We start from the raw sequence: 21,237 nt of genomic DNA on the forward strand, positions 1-21,237 counted from the left end.
AGATATATCTTTGCCACTTGCTGCTAGTATAGCTATTATAGGCTAATTCTGTCTTGTGCAGATTTCAGTACCATAATACAGTAATTATTGGAATCAATAATGCACAGAGAAGTATCACGCGCAAAACTGAAATGATAAGGTCATAAATACATTGAGATTTAAAATTAAGTAATGTATGTATGTTATGTTCTTGCATTGCATAAATAATTTCAAATATTGAAGACTACAGACGAATTATATATTAATTCCACTTAGCTTGGTTTTGTTCTAATTAACTGAGGGAAAAGACTGGCAGACAGCAAGCGGTAGACTACTCCGCCGCATACTCTGTTACGGTGATGGTGCAGGACTTCTTATAGTTTCGGGGTTTACCAAAGAGCATACAGCAGCGTGCATGCACGGTGACTGTCTACGGTGACACGCATTCGGGTTCGACGTGTCACTTTTGGTATGTCAGCTATCCCGGTGCTATTATGCAACGCTGAAAATAACCCGCAGCAGCTGAGACAAAGTCTCGTAGACATTACGGCCTTTCTGGTCACTACAGCCGGATGAATGCAGTTCCAGGAGATCTTCTCAATCTGAAATGAACCGATGGAAGCATCTGATCTTCATAGATAGGATCGATAAGACACCAAGCCCCTCCCCCCGAAAATAAATAATAAATTAGTTTGGATTTGGAGAGTTAGGTAATTCAGTTAGCAACATTTGGTCTTATTTCTTTTTTTTTCCCTGCCGGTAGCAGAGTAGAATCTGGCATCTGTTCTGTGTTTGACGTCATATCTCTGAGTTATGCTACTTTCAAACCGTTCAAGAGCAGTGCACCTACTCGAGATGCAGATGCTCGATTGGTGGGAAGGGGTGTGGAAGTCATGAATCTTAGACCGGTGAGAGGTTTTGATTTTTTCGTGAAGCATCGCGACTTTCGCCGCTTTTGCCAGGTAGTTGCATTCTCCGGAACCCCTCCTTGGTTACTTTGCTTAATTGCTATTGGCAAGTTAAACACCATTCCGACGTTCCTCGCGTGTGAAGGTATCATTTTGGATTTCTCATGACCTTCCTTTTCTTTTAAATTATATATACGACATCGTTTTTACCCCCGTTTCCTCTTGGTAAATATTGCCGACTGGGATGCGGGCCCCTTCGGTAAACGTTAGTATAGTTAGTATATGTGAACCAGTGTTTCTGTGTTGCCCATAGTGTGTGACTGTATGCGTGTGAATGCCCTGTCGTGCACTGGTATCCTATCTGGGGTATTCCTCTGTTTTGTGCGTCATGCTCCTTGTTTTGTGCGGATTTCTTCTTGACATTCCACATTCCTCCAGCAAGACACACAGCTGGGCTAATCTGTACTTTTACATCGTCCATAGTATATAATTGTGTGTATGAATAAGCCTACTTACGTGTGTGTGTACTTGGTGATAGGCGTACTTCTCGTATCTAGGAGTTGGAGGCTGGATGGATGGATAAAGCTGTGATACTCGCTGCTTACTGCTTAGAGACAGATCTTGGGATACATTTATACTTGGAATTAGGTTTTGAACTAGCTTACCTGTTTTGACATGTATTTCATAATATACCAAAATAGCCGAACTAGAATTTTGTGTATTAAGATGTAATAATCAATTTAAAAATCTTTTTTTGCTTCGAGGAAATTAGCATTTCAAGTGCATTACAAATGCATAACTATCATATTGAGTAAAATGCTAGCTTCCATTGCATGCTGCTGTTCCTTTTCACACTTTACTGTAGCCCAATTTTAAAGGTGTTTGGGAGCCAATACTAAAATGCTACCTGAAGGCATGTACACATTATAACGGATTTGTATTTTTTAGTTCGAGGGTGGATTTAAACCCTTTATTCAACGCAGACTATTATCTATTTGCGACTATAAGTATTAGGTTTTAATCAAAGAAAGGAACTTTTGTTTTAGGCTGTTCAACTTTAATATCTAATTTGAAAATCAAGTTATGTCATGCCCCACTTGTCCGACCCTCCCATGTGCCACGCCCCCTCGTGTGGAATCCCAGCGTGATCAGCTGTTTCGAGTTGCTGTCATTAGCCTTGTGTATTTAAGTCTGCATTAAGTATGTTTCCCCAGTCAGCCAGATACTTGAGTTGGCTTCGTCGGTGGCGAGATTCCAGCAGGTCACGGACAGCATAAACCTCATCACCTAGAAGGGGGTATCCACAGATCTAGCAGAGGGAGGGGCAAGACTGTAATGGACGGACTTGAGCAGGAACACATGAAACGTGTCTGTAAACACAAGGGGGTTGTAGGTGGTAAGTCACTGGGCCCGACGAAATTTGGGCCTACTCTGTCACCTTCTTCAAAGCAACCCAGCAAACAATTTTCGGTTCGTGGAACGTTCGCAGAGCGGTGCAGGAACGTTCCCAAGATCACTTAAGCGAACGTTCCACTAACATAGTTCAGGGAAGTTTTCTTAACGTTCCCGGAACGTTAGTTTTTGAGAAACTGTACGGTTCGCGGAACGTTCTCCAAAGTTCGCGGTAAATATACAAAATGTATATTAAAATGTGGCATCGCCTAGTTTTTTATTATTCTTTATATCTTACTGGATTTCCTCACAGCACAACAATTGCTGCCAGTACAGAATGGGCGGCGCCGCCATTAAATCTGAGGGGGACGTGTCCCACTCACATTTCATAATTATTCGCTTGGACCCCCCCACTTAGCATAAAATATTAGTTTTATGCCAGTGTGTCCCCCCACATTCAAAATGCTTCTGACGCCCCTGCAGTACAGCAACCACATATTGTTCAAAGTACGATCCCTGTAACGTTTATCAGTTCAATTTTCTAAGCACAGATTGATATTTGGAGTTCAAATATCCAAAGTTGGCATTATGAAATTACTGCTGCTGGACTCAAATAATTAAATATTTTTGTGATTCTCTCCCCAGTTCCCGACGAGGATTAGTAAAACACCAAACCAGCCTACTAAAAGTCCAAAATAATCCCAAAAATATACAAATGTAAAACAACAAATTATCAGAACTACAGAACTAAATATCAGAAACAGAAATTAAACATTTCACTAAGCTTGTTCAAACGTGTTTTTATTGTACAACATATGTATGATACATTTGTATATTTATAATGATGGATACCAAAATACATTTAAAATAAGTTGTTAAAAAAGCATTGTAAAGAAATGGATGGGGCCGAGGGGTCACTGCAGCCAAAATGAACATTAAGTATCCCGGCCTTAACAGATGTAATCTCACTCTAAAGTCTAAACATTTGATGAAACTGAGAGCCCTGCGTGTCATAATATTTTTTCCAGTATTATAACATTAACATTTTTCAATGGTCGTGTATGACTAAATGTAAGTGCAGAAAACATCATGTTGAAGCTCATTGCTCCTAGTTAGTTTCAGGGTATTACATAATTCTCTCAGAAATCCTGGCAGGTTAGCATAGCTAGCTTACATTGAAAGTTAAATATGTGAATCAAATAGTAAAAAAAATCCTTAGAAATCCTGTTAGATTAGTGCATGTAATGGTAAAAATGTTACATGAAATCTCAAATCATTTCATATATGATGACATACATAGACATTTACATCAAGCCGCTGCAAGCATCATCTTTTTCAAATCTGGCGCTCTATCAGGGACCAATCGATTAAGTTCATGTATCAAGTATTGATGGAATACCCAGATGGGCTCTCATTTATTGGATTTAGAGTAAACCCTGGAGTCAATTTTAATGGAAAGTCATATTTAGAGATCAGTGTTGATAGACACCACAGCACACAAAATGTGTTTTCGGCATTTAACCCATATGCCCTAAAGGTTATTTTATGGTTCTATTAAAAAAAAAAATTAACTGAAGGGAACATTCACAGAACGTTTGTAAAAGGATACAAAAAATGTAACCCTACTAGAATCTTCAGGGAATATTCCCTAAAGGTTCCATAAAATGTGCCCTTTAGAGAACATTCTAGGAACGTTCGTAAAACGTCACATTTTGTGTAACGTTTTTAGAATGTTCACTAAAGGTTAGAACCTTCAGGAAAGGTTTTCTGAAAGTTCTGCGTCTAGCCAGAACTTGTTGAATAAAGGCCCTGGTCTCAGGGACGGATTATGGGTTGTGTGGGCCCCTGGGAAAAACGTTCGCAAGGGCCTCCCCACACACCACAAGGGCCCTTGGCAGCCAAACGCCCTCCCTATAGGGTCAGGGGCCCTTGTAGGCAGAGGGTCAAAGAATGTAGGCCCTCTAAAATAGACAAACGAAAATACATTGTTGATAAGCGTTGCAAATTGTTTTGGGCTATTGGCCCCATGGGCCCCCTGCACCCCAAGGGCCCCTACCCCGCTGGCCCGGTCCGTAATCCGACCCTGCCTGATCTTCATCTGCGATCCTTGAAAGTCTTTGTCCTTGTCACTCCAGCAGACGGCATGTCTGTTCCCGGTCAGGGAATCGAACCTGGGCCATGGCAGCGAACGCCAAATCCTGACCACTAGAGAGCACCACGGACAAAGACATTCAGGGATTGCAGACGGAGACCAATGCCGCTGCACTGGACTGGGGAAACATACTTAAACGCAGACTTAAATACGCAGGACTATTGACTGCAACTCGAAACAGCTGATCACACGGGGATTCCACACGAGGTAGCGAGGGGGCGTGGCACACGGGAGGCTCGGACGAGTGGGGCCTGACAGTTGTCTCTATTATAAACTTCTGAGTCTAAACGATACAAAAGCTGATATTCATCGAAAGCTATAGACTATCACTCACTTCATATATATAAAATCATCATTGCTCTACGGATTATACCTATAGCTTACTCTGTGTTACACGTTTTTATTTCCTGATTAATACTTAATTGTAAAAAATGTGTGTATCCGGACAAATAATTTCATCTATGTATATATATCAAAGAACTTACCGAAAAAATGCTAGTTTTATTATTGTTATTGTTGTTGGCATTATTATTATTATTATTATTATTATAAATCAACGATGCTGCTTCATTGATTATAAGATTGTCTTATTAAAAATGCCTATTAAAGTTAGTCCAGACAAGCAATTTGTTATAATAATGGTCAGAATCGTTGTTTCTCTGCTCTGATTGGTATTCGCCACAGATTGACACTGTTACACAGCCAATAGGAGGGCGCCGCGGGGCGGCACGCCTCCGGTGCAGTCAATCAGTGAGTCTGAGCCGCCGAGTCCAATCGCCCCGTACTGTGTGCCCGCTGTACCGGTGCAAAGTGACCGAGCTGCAGTCGCTGCATAAAGCTCTCCGATACCGCAAGTTTTTCTCTTCTCGACCCCCGGCGAAGCCGATAAGGGGTGGTATGACGGACAGATTTGTCGTTGTCCCTGTTGGGAAGGACGACGAGGCTCCCAGCGGGGACAGCGATGACCCCATTGCTGGAAGTGGAGGGTCTGAGGGTGACAACACCGACCCGCAGGACGCTGTTCCTATTCTGGAGTATAGCAGAGAGCCAAATAAATACGGTAAAGACATGCCGCAATATGCTGCCATATAATCATTACTACTACTTCTATTAATTATTATTGTTATTATTACTATTACTACAACTACTACTATTATTATTACTACTCTAATTATTTTTGTTATTACGCCTTGATATGTTATTTTTTCATATAGCATTGTGGTAAATTAATTATTATGTCATTGTTGGAATCAGTGTTTTGTTGCAGGGTGATCATTTGTTGGGATCCCGTGAAGCGGGTAAATCTGGTCTGCGCGCGCCGCTATCTAATAACCCGGCTAATTAGTCACCAACTTAGGACTGTCCCAAGTGAACAACGCCAGCTTCACCGTTAAACCCATTACGGTCTCCGAAGCTGTGTACAGAATGAGAATACTGTAACCACACGGCAGGAACACCAAACTAGCTGGATAACTGACTCCGCTGGGTAGTAAGTACGCATTTATATGCTAGATGTTGCCCTTGTGAGGCTAGGTTATACCAATGCTCGTGTTACGGCTGAGAACTTGCTTTTAAATAACATCTAACGCTGGAACTATGTCTGTACATCTTGGCGAATTTTATACAACTGTCATAAAGTAAGATTATAAAAATTAGGAATAGTGGCGCTCATAACCAGCAATTGCGATTTTATAGGCCTAACTGTAATTTAATGTGATTTGTCTAGTTTTTTGCGTTAAATCTAATCTTACCTTGCTTTTTCAAAAGACGGAATTACCTTCATTTTATTTGTATTGCAGTTTGTAGTAAGTGGTCTTAAAATATCGAGCTGCAGTCGCAAAATTTAGAAGTTGTTTTCAAATTTCGATTGTTTATTATTTACAGAGCACAGTCATATACATTCTCCATACCAAACTGTATATTAAGATTTTGTCATACTTATTAATTTAAGCAAAGACATATATACATTTTTTGTATGGTTATGGTGTTGTATTCTTGGTTAATTTTGCTCTTAATGGTGGGTTTGAACAACTTGTGTTCAGTTTGTGCCAACTCAGTAGTTGTGGTACAGCATAAAATTGAGTCGAAACATCCCTAAAAATAAAAATTAATTTAATTATGTAGTTGGCACTAGGTTATAGGGGCAGTGATGGGTTGGTGCCCTATCCTGGGTCGTTCTCTGGCTTACGTCTAGTTTATGAAATGGATTCCGATCACCCATAACTCTGAATAGGACAAGCGAGTATAGAAAATGTATGGATGGGGATAAGGCTATAGGGGCAAGTTAAATCTCTTTTATGATGCAGTTTTCATAAAATGATATGCATTTGTGATATCGGAGGTATCGATTCTGTTGAAGTTCTTTTACCCTGCCTTGTTGTGATTGTGTTGGAGTACCTGCATCCATGACGATCCCTTTTCCCAGTCCCACAGACTGTGCCTGTGAGGGAAATTTTTTAGTTATGACTGACATTACAGTAAATGATAAATACAGCCTATTTCAAGTTTTGAAACTGTTCCCTGGTTTGCAATTCCGCATACGAAGTGCAGTTCGTTTATGTGAACTTGTGCTACTGAACACAGTTTTGTCTTTTGACTGGCAATAAATTGATTTTTTTTTTGGCACGTAATTCACTTAAGGTGAGAAATAGTTTTGCCTTTTCAGTGTCAGTGTAATTTGTTCTCACTTGCACAATCCTGCCTAATTCTGCACAGGGATAAAACTGGCAGTTCTTTCCATGAATTGCATGGCAAGGTGCGCACTGCGTAAGAAACCATATTTTTGGAGAATCGAATCTGGACCTGCCATTATGCTTCCTTTTGGCTTTATGTATTGTTCCTTATTGATGGCTGATTAAAGCCGGAGCTTTTTGCTATGGTGCTCTTGCTTACTGGTAAGGTAGGTGCCCGCTGGGAGAAGGTCTCTGAGGACCTCCAGGGTTATGCGTGTATGTGCTTTTTAACAGTTCATCTAAATCTCAGGGAAAAGGGCTAGACAGCAAATTCTTAGGCTTGGGGTAATCACATTACATCGCACTCATTCCTAACAGTAACTGAATCTGAGAAGAGCGTATCTGTTCTTGAATGAGATCTTGATGACCACTTGGCACCGGACTGAGGCTTCAGCTGCTGAAGCAACCTGAATGGAAATAAATGTCATTTACCTCCTGCTCAGTGACCCACTGAATCTAAGCTTTAAGTCCCATTAAGTACTTGGCTTTTTTTAGGACAGAAAAATCTGTTTATTTCATATTTGTAAATGGAATGAAAGGAGTACACAGAGAATGAGAGAATTCCCATACAATGACTTGTGACATAGAGCATTCTGGGAAAAAGTTGATTCTGCAAGATGGTTGGGAACATCTCCTTGGGGCTGCGGGGTCTGAGGTCACAGAAACCCTTTTCAGTCTCCTGAAGGTCTTCCCAGCTTCATCGGTTAAAAAAAGCTGATTATTCATCGCTCATTGCTTGTTGTTAATGGTCTTCTGATAACGTTATTCATTGTGTCCTTGTTTGGAGCTCAAGTCATGCTGTGGAAATCAGCTGTTGCGTCCATGTCTGTCCACAGCACATTTCCACTTTGAATAAACATTTACTGTAAATCACTTTGCGGTCATAGTGAGCATCTTTTAGCAGATGTCAACCCCCATCCACCCAAACTGACGTACAGCTTTAACCATTTTAACCACTTGGCATTTCACCAAAGCGGATCAAGGCCAAATACGTCACTGAAAGATGTTACATCAATACCTCTCCTGGGATTTGAATCCGGAACTTTGGTTATAGTGTCCTTAGCCCACATGCTGTCTGCTGAGGCCTGCAGATTTTGTCCACTCGGTCCTACTGCACCCTGGCAATTTGCCGAGTTGCCAAGGACGGCGGTGCTCAAAAACAGAATGAAATCGCTTCTGTAGTGTTTCTGGCAATAATCACCAATGCAACCTTCACTTCATTCACTGTGTAGCAGGAGTTGGTGGTAATGTTCGTGGCCATCACCTACCCCAAACTGGAGGAATTCTCCAGATTTCCACCATGAGCTCCCCCCCCCCCCCATCTCACGGACTCTCCCGAAGTACTTAAATAGAAAGCCTGTGTGCCACCCAAACATTATGGAATTCACCAAATGTGGCATCTGTCACAAAAGGTAAAAATACCAGCCGTTCCCTCCATGCTAAATGGCATGCTTTGAGCAGATGAATCACTGACAGGCGACATCCAGATATTTGAGAAGGTCACTATCCTGTTTGCTGGACACTCAAGCTAAGCCCTGTGTTAGGGAGTGATTCTTTCAGAAATTTGTACCTTATAGAACTTCTGGTCTTGCAAAGTTCCCAGTAGTTAACTTCCGGTTAATTATACCAGAATTAATAAATTGCATGCACACTTCTTTTGTGGGGACTCTCCATTCATTTCTGTGGGATAAAACCCTAATCCAAACAATGATGACCTTAACTCCTACCTGGCCCTTAACTTAACCCCAGTAACCAAACAACAACTGAAGACTTTTGGCATTATTAGTTTTAATTGACTGCAGTTACAGATTTTTACATATTTGAGTTTCCCCCTCGACATCAAAATAACAGGTTTTTATCATGTTGTTTGGACATTTGGTTCCCAGAATGTAATATATATACACACACACATGTGCACACACACAAAATGTTAGGTCACGTAATCATTGTGTGTGATACAAATCTGAAAGTGGATTCATTGTTTCCTTACACGCACTGGAGGTAGATGTATTATATTTCTATTATATTTATAAATTACAAACAGGACTTTAGTCTTATATAGTTGACCTTCCCCTCGTGGGAGATTTATAAGCTACACTATAATAGTTTACCCTGAATATTCACAGTGGTCTCACACTGAAGAGTATTAGAGAGTACAGAATGCCATTAAGCCAAAACGGTCTCATTTAGCCCCAAAACAGTCACCAATGTTGTCTGTGGTTTTTTTTTTACGTACACTTTGTGGCTTCTTTAAGTGGAGAGGTCTGCTTTTCTCAGTGATTAAGTAGTTTGCTGGACTGTTTTCGTCTTGTAAAATATGCACTGGAAAATGTGTAATGGAGGTGACTGGAGTGATTTTGTTTTCCCTGGAAAATGTTACAGAAGAAGTCAACAAGCGAGAATGAACTGTTTTTTATGCGTTCTGTGCATGGGAAAGCAGTCAGATTCTGCATTAATTTCCGCTTTGTTTTCGGTTTGTAATTACAAATGTAATAGTCATGATTTACAGAATTGCATGAAATAAAGTGTGTAGTAATAATCGCATTGTACCTTTCCATCTTAATTTAAACATTGTTTATTGTTTTCTGTGGCTAAGGGTAAACTGGCTGTTTTGTTCCAGATTGAGCAAATATGTATAGTACACACTAGGTGGCAGCATTTTATCAGTTAAATAAGTTAACACTTCTCGAATCAATGTATATATAGCTTATAATTGTACATGTTATTTTTATATTGATGTATGTAATGATGAAGTACGGGAAAAGGTTAATGACACTTTATTTTGCTCCATAAACTTTTCAGAATATGCTCTAAATCAGTGTTTCCCAACCTTTTTTGAATTGTGTACCCCCTGAGAGATTTTCTCATACCACAAGTACCCCCTTTGTCAAATGTGTTGATGATTCAATAAAAGTAGAACGTACAACTGATTATCAAATTTAAAACATTTTATTAAATCTCCATAACTTGAACATTTAATTCATTAAGCAACACATCCCAGATAGATTTTCTTTCTATACCAGGGCACAGCTAATGGAATGGCTGATAATATTTACCCATCATCAGGGAAATTAAATATAAAATTTTTTTCCACGTACCCCCTGTAATGTGCTCGCGTACCACTAGGGGTACGCGTACCCCCGGTTGGGAATCACTGCTCTAAATGAATGCCACCCTACTTAGATAAGCAGTTATTTTCAGTGGATGGATGATTTAATAGGCTTTGCATTCAGTTTTATGTGCAATTATTTAACGTTAATAACTTCTGGTCAGACAAAATAATATATGACTGAGGTATGATAATTACTTGTGACAAGTCACCGTTGCTATGGAAGACGTCTTTACATGCTTCACAAACTTCTTAACTACCATGTATCTCTTTAGATATCTGTATATTTCACATAAAATATAAAATATACGTTTTTCTGTATCCTGGAAAGATCATATCTGGCTGCAAAAAAATGCTTTCAGTACAGTTAAGGGTATCTGACACATTCCATTACAATCTATGTCAGCTGCAAACTGCAACCTCATGGTCTCTCCCTGTCCAGATCAGCTGGCGATGACTGGGCTGTTGCCCTGAATTTTCTTGCTCTCTTTGTGAGGACAAGAGAGATACAAAGGACAGAGAACATTAGCCAGCAAGGTCTACTACCAACTGACCAAATGTGCCGCTTCTCTTGCACTGTAGTTTAGGCTGCTTGGTTGCATTTGCACAACTGGAGGTGCTACATTTCTGAAGGGATTTAATTATACCGGTCATGATGGTCTTCGTGCGTGACAATATGGTCATGTTCATACCCTAGAATATAGTCTTCAGCCTGGTTCACCAAGTAGAAAGAAGTGTTATGGTACTCACACGTGGGGCCATGTGTGGGCAAAAATATATTTTAGCAAAATCCTTTGCCTGTATAATCATTTTATGGCTAAATTGATGATACTTGGAAAAATAGCAAAAATTGATTTGACTTTTTGTGCCAAGTATTGAATGGCACTACTCAAATTTTGGTGGGATACACCAAAATAAATTAGTTGCAACTGGGTATTAGCACACTGTTGGTAAGATATGGAGAAATTTGATGTTTGTTACACCCTTCAAAGAAAAATTGACAGTTGATCCAATAAATATGACATTATGTAGTTATGTTACTGTCTTGATCTGGCATCCCATCTGGGGTGTCCTGTGCGGCTTGGGGGTTGGCTGTAGTACCCCTCCCCCGAACTAGATAAGTCATTGTAATATGGGTGGAGGAATGGACTCCATAACTGCCCAATATCGTATTTGAATATTTGACTCATAGTAACTCCTGATACCCAATCTCAAAATCCGTTTGTATGTAATTTTCCCTGTTCAGCTGTACAGCTCTCCAAAAGTTGTTCCTTCATCTGGGGGGTAGCGTGTGGCTCAGTGGGCTAAGCCTGTGTCCCTGTAATCAGAAGGTCGCAGGTTCAAACCCAGCCTCAGCCTGTGGGTCCTTGAGCAAGGCCCTTAACCCCCAGCTCCCTGGGCGCTGCTACGGGTGGCAGCCCTTCGCAGACAACTTCCTCTATGAAAAAAGAGCAAGTTGTGGGTGGCATAAAAGACAATTTCCCTACGGGGATCAATAAAAGTGTCTATATATCATTTGACTGGGTTATCCCATAGGTTCATTTTGGTCTTCTGGAACAGTAAGGTGGAATAGTTTGAAACTAATAGCCTGCTAATTTTTTTTTGGCCAGAAAATATACTGTCAATTAAAAAAAAAAAAAAAAGCACTGGATTCTTTCAATTCATAAGCCTGGAAGCGCAGGAAGTATGTGAATCCCACTATCCCCTTCAACCTTTCTATCTAAATGCATATTTCACAAATTTGCTTTTTCAAAAAGTTTTTTAGTTGATAAACTTCAGCAGATCCTTACGATTTGTTTCAAGCCTTCAGCAGCTTGAGTTGTCTCGCCCACAGTGTGGCTGGTGAGACTTCCAGGCATCGGAATACGCATGGCTTAATCCTGTTAGATTCCCCAGCTTCCTAATGACTGCCCTCTGATGCTTGGGCTGGGGGTTAAATATGGAAGCTCACAGCATGTGTGTCATTGTCAGTATTTTTAGGATGAACACGTGACCAGCAGACAGGACAACATTAGCCAGACCACAGTGGAAATCTGGAAAAAGACAGCTTTTCACAAATGGAGTGGCCTAGGTTCTAGCGCGATCCCTGTTGTAGAGATTCCCCTGGCTGATCACACATGGGGCAGAGTGGTTTTGCATTTATCTGGCATCATCTTGCATTTATGTAACAGTCCACTCCACAGTGTTTTAGGTGGTAAAGGCACCCTGCATGTGTTGCAATAACATCCATGACAAAACATTGACTTTCATGTTAAACAGCATTGTTGTATTTTTGTATGAATCAAACATGAGTCCAGCCCCTCTGATACATTGTGCGATTTGTATAGATAAATTATTGAGTCCATTGTTAGGAAGTCTCTGCAGCAAACCGTAATAATTTTATTGAGCCCTTGTATTTGTGAAGAGAATTTTTCATCACTGTCACAGGTAATTTAGGTGGAAGTGATTAGAGCAAGGTTGATTATGAAATATTTGTGAAAGTGCCTCAGATTCCTGACAGTTGTTCAGGTAATAACTTGATAAACTGAAAAGCTAGTGGTTTACGTGCTATACTTAAATGTATCATTTTACAATTAATTGAGAAAATACTGTATATCACAGCTTGTTGAAGATTTGTTTGTTTGCTTTGCCCACAGTCACTGTCCTTGTGTTCACATGAGCAGCATAAGCCCCTCCCCTTATTTGATTTTTGTCAATAAAGCAGGATACGTCAGTGTCAATGAATTTCATAACTGGTGGCCGCTGGAAGTTTCCTACTGAGATCCTATGGTTTGTGGGGTTTTCATCCTGAAGGTTTTCTGTTCTGATCTGTTGGTTGTACAGCCACCTGTGAGTCTTCAGCGCCATTTGTGCCACCTGGTGAATTGGTTACTTCCCCTTGAACAGCCTGGCTTTGAAGTCTGCTGGGAAAACAAATGCAAGCATAGAGAAGAATAGCTCACAGTCTGCGTTTATCACTGATTAGCCACCCGCTGGGACCCCACCACATGTAACCAGACACACTGTTGTCCCAAGAAACAGCAGCAGACATTGTTGTGTCTTTCTTTTCAAATCTTTACGGTTTTTGAGCCCTTAACTTCTCTTGTGAGAGTTTTAAAACATCACAAGAGAACATGCACGTGACCTTCCCCTTTAGTTACTGCTCCCCCTGACATTTTGTAAATTGGCCCTCTGTGCTTCTCAAAAGCACAGAGTCTGTAGCTCCACACCTGACCAGGTCCCCCGAGGTGCTGTGGTTGAGGAAGGCAACAAGGTGCAGCCAAGGGTGCTTTTTTAAACAAGGTATTGAACATAGTTGGACTCACTTTGTGCAGGGGGCTTGCGGCTGTGGATTCTCATTCTCCAGCCCTTCTCGCACCCGGAAACATTTCATTTAAAGCCTTTTATTCCTCCATCGGGTGGAGTAGCACTTATTGCAAGGCAGCTCTGTTTTTAATACTGGGGGGGGGGGGCAGCATGTAGCTGTGGAAGGTCTACCCCTGGGGGAGGAGTTGTGCAACACTCCTTATATGGAGGGAGGCTGGTCACATAGAGTCAGTATCCGAGCTATAGAGCTGAAATTGAGAACTTCGAACTGTAGGAAAGACAGCTGAGAGAGAGAGAGAGAGAGAGAGAGAGAAAGACAGAGAGAGGAGTGGGAGGAAGTGAGATCGGTCGGCCAAACAGAAACCCGTGCACGCACCAAGGAGGAAAAGCACATGGTGTGAGAATGCCTACCAGCTTCACGGTGGTTCCTGTGGAGGATGGCAGGCAGGCTACTCAGGACAATGACGACTATATTGTACTGGATGAGGAGAAGGATGCGGTGAACCTCTCCCCAACACCCCTGTCAGGTGAGACGGATTCTGATTGATATGCTCCTCACTGCTGTCACTCTCTCGCTGTGAAGCGAGCCCTTTGTGGATCGGCAGTTCTTGTTTGCCGAGCCGCATCTTTCTGTGTGTGACCATGGGCTTGGGGATGTTTCACTTTCAAAATGTATCGCTTTCAGTATACATGTTTTGTTTTTCTTAGTCAAAGGGGTCTGTCTAGCCTCTGGTCTCTGAGTACTCCGGTTCACTGCCCTTACTCCAGCATCTATAGTAATTAGCGACATCTTTCTGCCTCTTTACATCTCTACTTCATAGGGACACATCAAATTTCCCCAATGCGATACAGTGAAATTCCTGCTGGGGATTTGTGGATAACAGCTTCATGCTCCTCTCAGTGCAGGGATGTACACGTTTTATTCTAAATGCCATTTCTGCATAGTGGGGTATTGAAGCGGTCCCCCCTTCAGGTAAGGTCAAAAACCAGACAAAAAAAATCATAAAAGGTAGTGGTTTTAAGCATAAAAATACCACTATTCCATTGTCGCTGGCTGGGCGATGCTCTCTTTGTTTTCCTGCTGTCTTCCAGGCCTCAGTCCATTCTTGCTTCCTCTTAATTTTCACGGTAATGTGCAATTACCATTAAACTCTGAAGTTTTATAGACTTGGGGAGGGGAACCAGCTTCAACCATCCAGCGGGGTGTTACTTAATCTCACTGTCAGGGTCTCTGCCACCTTTCGCCCTTGCTAACAGCAGTCACCTGCCCGTTGATCTTATTGATCAGCTCACTTGTTTACCTCACCGACAGAGCTGGCTGGGCTTAACCTTCACCTCCGCCTCCCCTCCCACCACCCCCCGGTGTCCTTGGCACATCCGAAAGTGATGGGATAGTGCATTTTCGGAGCATATGAAATAATAATGTAACGTGAAATCCAACATCTGCGTCAGATTATGGCTCAGTAGAATCCCATCAAGCTGGCACGGTAGCCGCAAGCGCTTTCAGATGTATCCTGTGGTTGGGGCTCCCACTGTAGGGTTCACATAAGCTAGCCAGTTCAGAAATTAAAAAGAAAAAACCTCTCAAAACTGGGACCTGAAAATGAACATTTCAGCTGCCTACTGTAAGTCAGTTACATTTTGGGTGGGACTAGATTGTGGTCACGTCCCAAAATAGGAGTAATTGTACCCGCTCTGCATCTGCGAGCTCGTGTGACGCGGATTTCAGCATTCATCCTACATTTGACAGAAATCCCCAAGTCTTGCCCCAACCTTTTTTTACTTGCCGTTCATTACTAACCTTAGATATTCAACTGCATTTCTTTATGAGAGTTCCTGTTTTTTCTTTTTAACCTTTTGCTGAAATGTAGCTCTTTTTTTTGTCAGCAAAAGCACACGATTGGAATTTGTTTTTCATTGGTGTAGGTTTTCCCAAATTAGCATTTCCTCTTTGTTCCAGGTTTAACATCAGGGTTTTACTTATTACAGCAGGAACCACTTGAAATAGGCAACATGAAGAAGTGATTAGAAAAATAAACAGTAAGAAAATCAAGTTTGTTTTTGGACCAGGTATTAATTCCTGCCTTGTGGTACGTGAGATGCCTATGAAACTCATGAGTTAAGGGGGACCATATAATCTCCATATAAGTCTCTACAGGTGGCAACAGCAGCCTAACAGATAAAAATGCAAGGATTACCTTCTGTGAGACCTAGGATGGGTGGGATGAGAGGATGGAACCAGGACTTTCTCTGGGCATGTGAGCAGGGAGGTATTTGACCAAAATGGTAAATAGAAATGAAAACAAAAGGCAGCTGTTTCGGTGTCAGCATAAAGGAAGACGCACAGGAAAATGGAACTGACTTTGGGTCAAGGAAACGGCGCAACCAGGGTATGGAACTGGACATCGGGGTCTGTCTGTATGTTCTGGGTTGGGAGGAAAACAGATCCCAACTCTTATGAGTGGCAGTAAGACACAGGTGAAGGTGAATGAATTTGCTCATCACTGGGATGTAGACGGGGGGGCGGCATGGTGGTGCAGTGGTTAGCATTGTTGCCTCACACCTCTGTGACCCGGGTTCGAGTCTCCGCCTGGGTTACATGTGTGTGGAGTTTGCATGTTCTCCCCATGTCGTCGTGGGGTTTCCTCCGGGTACTCCGGTTTCCCCCCACTGTCCAAAAACGTGCTGAGGCTAATTGGAGTTACTAAATTGCCCATAGGTGTTCATGTGTGAGTGTCCTGCGATGGGCTGGCCCCCCATCCTGGGTTGTTCCCTGCCTCGTGCCCATTGCTTCTGGGATAGGCTCCGGACCCCCTGCAACCCAGTAGGATAAGTGGTTTGGAAAATGGATGGATGGGATGTAGACACCATCCTCCTTCTGTGTTTTTATTACTTCTAGCCCCCAGTGTAGTTATGACCTAATAATAGTTTGTTCTCAAAACACAGTACTTTTCTGGAGGCGGTATGTGGTTCTGTGTTTGTGATTGGATGGTTGCCGGTTCAAATCCCTTGATGGGCAGGGTGACCTCATCGTTCTGCCCTTGAGCAAGGCCCTTAACCCCAGTTGCTCCAGGGACTGTCTGACCCTGCTTTCTTGTATTTCACTTTGGTTTCTTGTACTTTCACTTTGGTAAAATGTTTGCTAAATATTAAAAATAAACTCGTAAAACTATTTTTTTCCGTTTCTCAGAAATCTGCTTCATTGTGCACACTGTGTTCAGCATGCCTGCCTGTTGTCAGGTTCTTGGCTTGCAGAGTTCATTGGGTTCAAATTGACTGCAAGCTGTAGGATCATTTTTGGACTCTGCGATCTTTCATTAGAAGGTACATTCTTGAGGACTGTGTGTACTTTTTAGTTGTAAAGTCTGTTTTTGTGCATGTGTGTGTCGGTCAAGGAATGATTCTTAGCCTCAAACTGGTAGTGTCTGCTAGTTCAATTTTATTCAAAGGAAAGTCATGAATAGAAAGTGAACAGAAGCAGTCTGTATTCAGCCTCTTTGTGTTGCAGTGCATGTATGGTATAGTGCTGGAGAGTTTGGGTTCCGTTTTGTTTAAGCAAGAAGGCGAAGTAGCCTCACACCTCCAGGGACAGTGGTTTGAATCCAGCCTCCACTCTGTGTTTGGTGTTGACATGTTCTCCCTATGTCGCTCCGGTTTCTTTTGAGTAATCCAGTGTCTTCCTGCAGCCCAAAGACCTACAATTAGGCTAACTGTTGTCAATTGCCCATTGCAGGTGCTCTATAATAGACTGGCTTCTCATTATTTAGGGTGTACCCCTGCCATGTGCCTTATGCCACCTGGGATAGGTTCCAGGCCCACCTTTGACCTTGACAGGGATAAGCTATGGAAGACTGATGAATGAATGTTACAGCACATATTAGGGATGTAACGATACACTCAACTTACGATTCAATATGATTCACGATTCTTGATTCATGATACAATTTTCTCCTGATTTTTTTAAGCAGAATGAGCTCCAGACAAATTGACAATGTTCCTTTATTTATCTTTCTCAACTGCAAAACATGTCCTCTTCTTAACAGTGCAACTGAAATTGAATAACATTGTTTTAAAAAAATCCCAAATCAAAATAAGTAAATAAAAAAAATTTTTATAAATAAACTAAGACTATAATTAAACTATAATCTTCGCCCAGCTCACTGTGGTGCCGGTGGACATGCAGAAGCATGTTCATTGTGCTATTTGTGTATGTTCATAGTCTTTTACAATGTCTGCATGCAGTTTTTGTCTTGTCTGTGCATTTCTCATTGTTTTCGTTTGTGATTACCAGAAAGCTAAAATCCTGCCACACTGCCAATTGTAAGTTCGGGTGATGCGTCCACCCATCCATTTTCTGAAACTGCTTAATCCCAACTGGGGTCTCAGGGGGGACCAGAGCCTATCACGGCAACCAATGACGAGCAGTCGCCTACACACCGCAGGGTGCACACACTCAAACAACTACAGGGCCAACTTAGACCCACCTATTCTAGTCAACCTATCCTGCACGCTTTTGGATCGTAGAAGGAAACCGGAGCCCCCGGCGAAAACGGGAAGAGCGTGCAAACTCCACACAGAAAAGACCCAGGACCAAACCTAGGACCTTCTTGCTGTGAAGCAACAGCGCTAACCACTGCGCCACCCGGCAGTGTGTCCTCAATTTCTAATTCGCTCGCCAGCTCACGTTTGATCAAAACCAGAAACTGATGTTGACGTGAATATGCAGTGACATCGGACGTCGAACTGACGTCGTGAAATCAAATGTAATATTACACCAGTTTTTCTGTTAAAGTACTGTGAAGTACTCCTAAAGTAGCCATTCATTTTCCAAATCAGCCGGTTTAAATGGTCATACATTTACATTTGATTTTTAACCGATTCACGACTCATCGTTACATGCCTAGTAGATATGAATTGTTCTAAAATGTTTGAGATCCTTTGTGTTATTTGACAGCATGCTAAAGGTTATGCATGACTTCATAGTTTGAAGGTTCAGCTTGATGATGAGTGACTTCTCTGTAGCAATTTGTTAGTTTTCGTTGTTCTGTCTAACTTAAGATGAGACCCCACAATGTCATATTGATCATTGTAATAGTTTCTGAGTTGGACTTAATGACTTCTGGTTGGTGGGAGAACTTCAGGCTATCGGGAGGGAATTACCTGTATAAACAAACTTTTAACTTCCATTATGTTTAAATGTAACAGTCTTTCTGTTATTCTATTTTGATGATTTATCAAAATCTCAAACATTGCATAGAAGTATATGATCAAAAATCCACATCTTGTTAAAGTTAAATTGTATATAGTTATATCTGTAGGTGAGTCTTGTCAGAGAATTTTCTAAACAATGTTATGAAAACAATTGTATCTTGTAGTATGATTTCAATTGCTATTTGACTTTATATGTTGATTCAGAATTAGCATTTTAAGTTAAGACTTTACTGTCCTACTGGATGATAGCTGATAACTGTGGACCATGAGGCCTTACAGGATAATAATCAAGTAATAGTTTCTGATGTTGTTCTTGCTTTTGTTGGCATAGAAGAGTCATTGGCCTCCAGACTGAGTGGACTTTGTAACCTGTCAGCATAGCATTTGTTGCCAAGGAGAATCAGTTGATATGGAGTGTAGTACGGCGCTCCGTCCACTGTCAAGTATAAAGAATCGGTGTACACTGGTTTGGATATTTCCCTTTCTCTTTATCAATCTCAATAAAAGCAATAAATTTGACTTGTTTCTTGCTAACCAATTGATTGAATGTATGCAAACTAGTAGTACATACTGTAACCAGGCGACTGACCGAAAAAAATAAAATACTGGCTTGCACTTGATGTTTGAACTGTTTTTAAACCTTGGAAGGTTTAAAAAAGGCACATGTCATCTTAGTAGAATTTTATATTGCATTATTCATTTACATTTTACATGTTTAGCAGATGCTTTTGTCTAAACGACATGCATGTGAGCCAAATAGTACATCGCAAACATACATGCTGTCAAGCAGTCAACTAGGCATAAGTGCAGTTGGGCTGAGCTTCCAGTGAATGCATCCTGCAGAGGAGGTGACGCTGTCTGATTGGCTAAAAAAGTCAGAATTCTGAGATGAGTGTATTTCTTTTTCTTCTCCAGGTAGTGGATACGAGCTTCCATAAAAAGGTCATATTCCCCCCATCCCCCCCCCCCTTGTATAAAGCCTTGTATGTTTTGTAACATTGTTTCTCATCCCTATACTTCAGAGGTCCCCAAATAGTTTTCCCTGGGGGCCAGATTCCATCAACCAAACAATGTCAAGGTCCCCTGGTAATATGTTCCAAGCGGGTTGTAGGGGATTGATCATGCAGTCCGAATTATGTTGTCTGTCAGTTGGGAACCCCAGTCATACACTCCCAGCTTTAAATATACATGCAGACCAATTTTTAATGACACAGGTACTGTACAGGTTCTTTTAAAACTGCTAACCAGTAATGGGGGTATAAACTACCTTACGTGCAAATTTTATAAGTCAAAGCCTTAACATGCAAGTCAACTTCCAAATTATCCCGTAATTCACTCCTGACAGACAGTGATACAGGTGTGAGTTAGTGTGATTTACTGGCTGGAGGGAAACAGGAACCGCTTTAGTATGTTCGGGCCTTGCTGTTCTTCCCCCCCATACATGTTCTTTTTGTAGAGCTCCAACAGTCATCTTGGCTCACCATGACAACTTCCCACTTTAAACAGACAAATCCATTACAATAAAGACTGAGACTAGGTATTTCTTTATAGTCCATCCAGTCCATCCCGCTTTACAGTTCATCCCGTTCACTTATGCACTTGTCCCATCGATTTCCTCCTACTGGTTTCACTCTTATCTGGTGAAGTTTTCTATTAAATGTTAAATTTGTTCAGATGAGGAAGGTTAGAAAAGCCTCAGTGTTGTTATTAGAATTGGCTATTGACTAGCATCCAGTGTTGAATCCAAGTCGATTTTAAAAACTGCCCATTATGAATAACTTTTGAGTGGTATCGCAAACCTTTTTCTGATGGTGAAATTTTTAAATATTGCTGTGTAGCACAGTATTTGTTAGAATTCACTTCAGTAAACTCCAGTAAATGAACCCAAGTCTTGTTCATTGTTCCAGCCGCTAAGATAATTTTGCAATATTTTGTAATAGTTGAACTACTGAAGAGTTCTACTTCTGATATTTTGTTTACAACAGATTTTTGCAAGTCATCACTGTATGTACATCCTTCTTCCTTTTTTTAAATCTGTCTGCTAGGAGTCGTTTGTGCCTTGTTACTTTCAGAGGCAGGGTGTCAGGTCTGTACTTAGGGGTCACATAGATTGTTTGTTTGAAAGTATCTGTCACTCACGTTCTGACTTTTGTTTTTTACTTTTACTGATGGAATAACTTATACAAGTGGAGTAAATCTTCATAGCAGAGGCAGCACAAATGCCATGAACTCTTCTTCTCCGTTCGCTAAACCTGCTGATCTTTGATTGCACGGGGCACGTGTCTAATTACTTTGTCCGAAACGGCTTCTTACAGAGTCAACAAGAATCAGCAAGCCTCACTGTCCTTGTTGCACCCAATGAACTTCGGTCATTTACTCAGAAGCACAATTGCCTTCAATGGAAATTAACCAAAACTAAATTAGCAACACTGTAGTGGGAGTCACCAC

At 41.3% G+C, this 21,237-nt stretch overlaps 1 protein-coding gene across 11 annotated transcripts in view; it reads left to right on the plus strand.

The window, feature by feature from the left end:
- The first annotated feature begins 5,214 nt into the window (after window positions 1-5,214).
- The window catches only part of slc12a7b (solute carrier family 12 member 7b), a 53,504-nt gene continuing 37,481 nt past the window's right edge, over window positions 5,215-21,237 (plus strand). For 5 of the 11 annotated variants that reach the window (XM_048976861.1, XM_048976869.1, XM_048976862.1 and 2 more), the window contains exon 1: window positions 5,216-5,491. In XM_048976861.1, the coding sequence (XP_048832818.1) occupies window positions 5,329-5,491 (163 nt within the window). In that variant the 5' untranslated portion in view covers window positions 5,216-5,328. Of the gene's footprint in view, window positions 5,492-13,826; window positions 14,106-21,237 lie in introns of those variants that run through there. The other 6 variants (XM_048976864.1, XM_048976865.1, XM_048976870.1 and 3 more) reach the window with 3 other exon arrangements.

This window comes from Brienomyrus brachyistius, chromosome 15 (genome assembly GCF_023856365.1).
Source record: "Brienomyrus brachyistius isolate T26 chromosome 15, BBRACH_0.4, whole genome shotgun sequence".
Lineage (NCBI taxonomy): Eukaryota > Metazoa > Chordata > Actinopteri > Osteoglossiformes > Mormyridae > Brienomyrus > Brienomyrus brachyistius.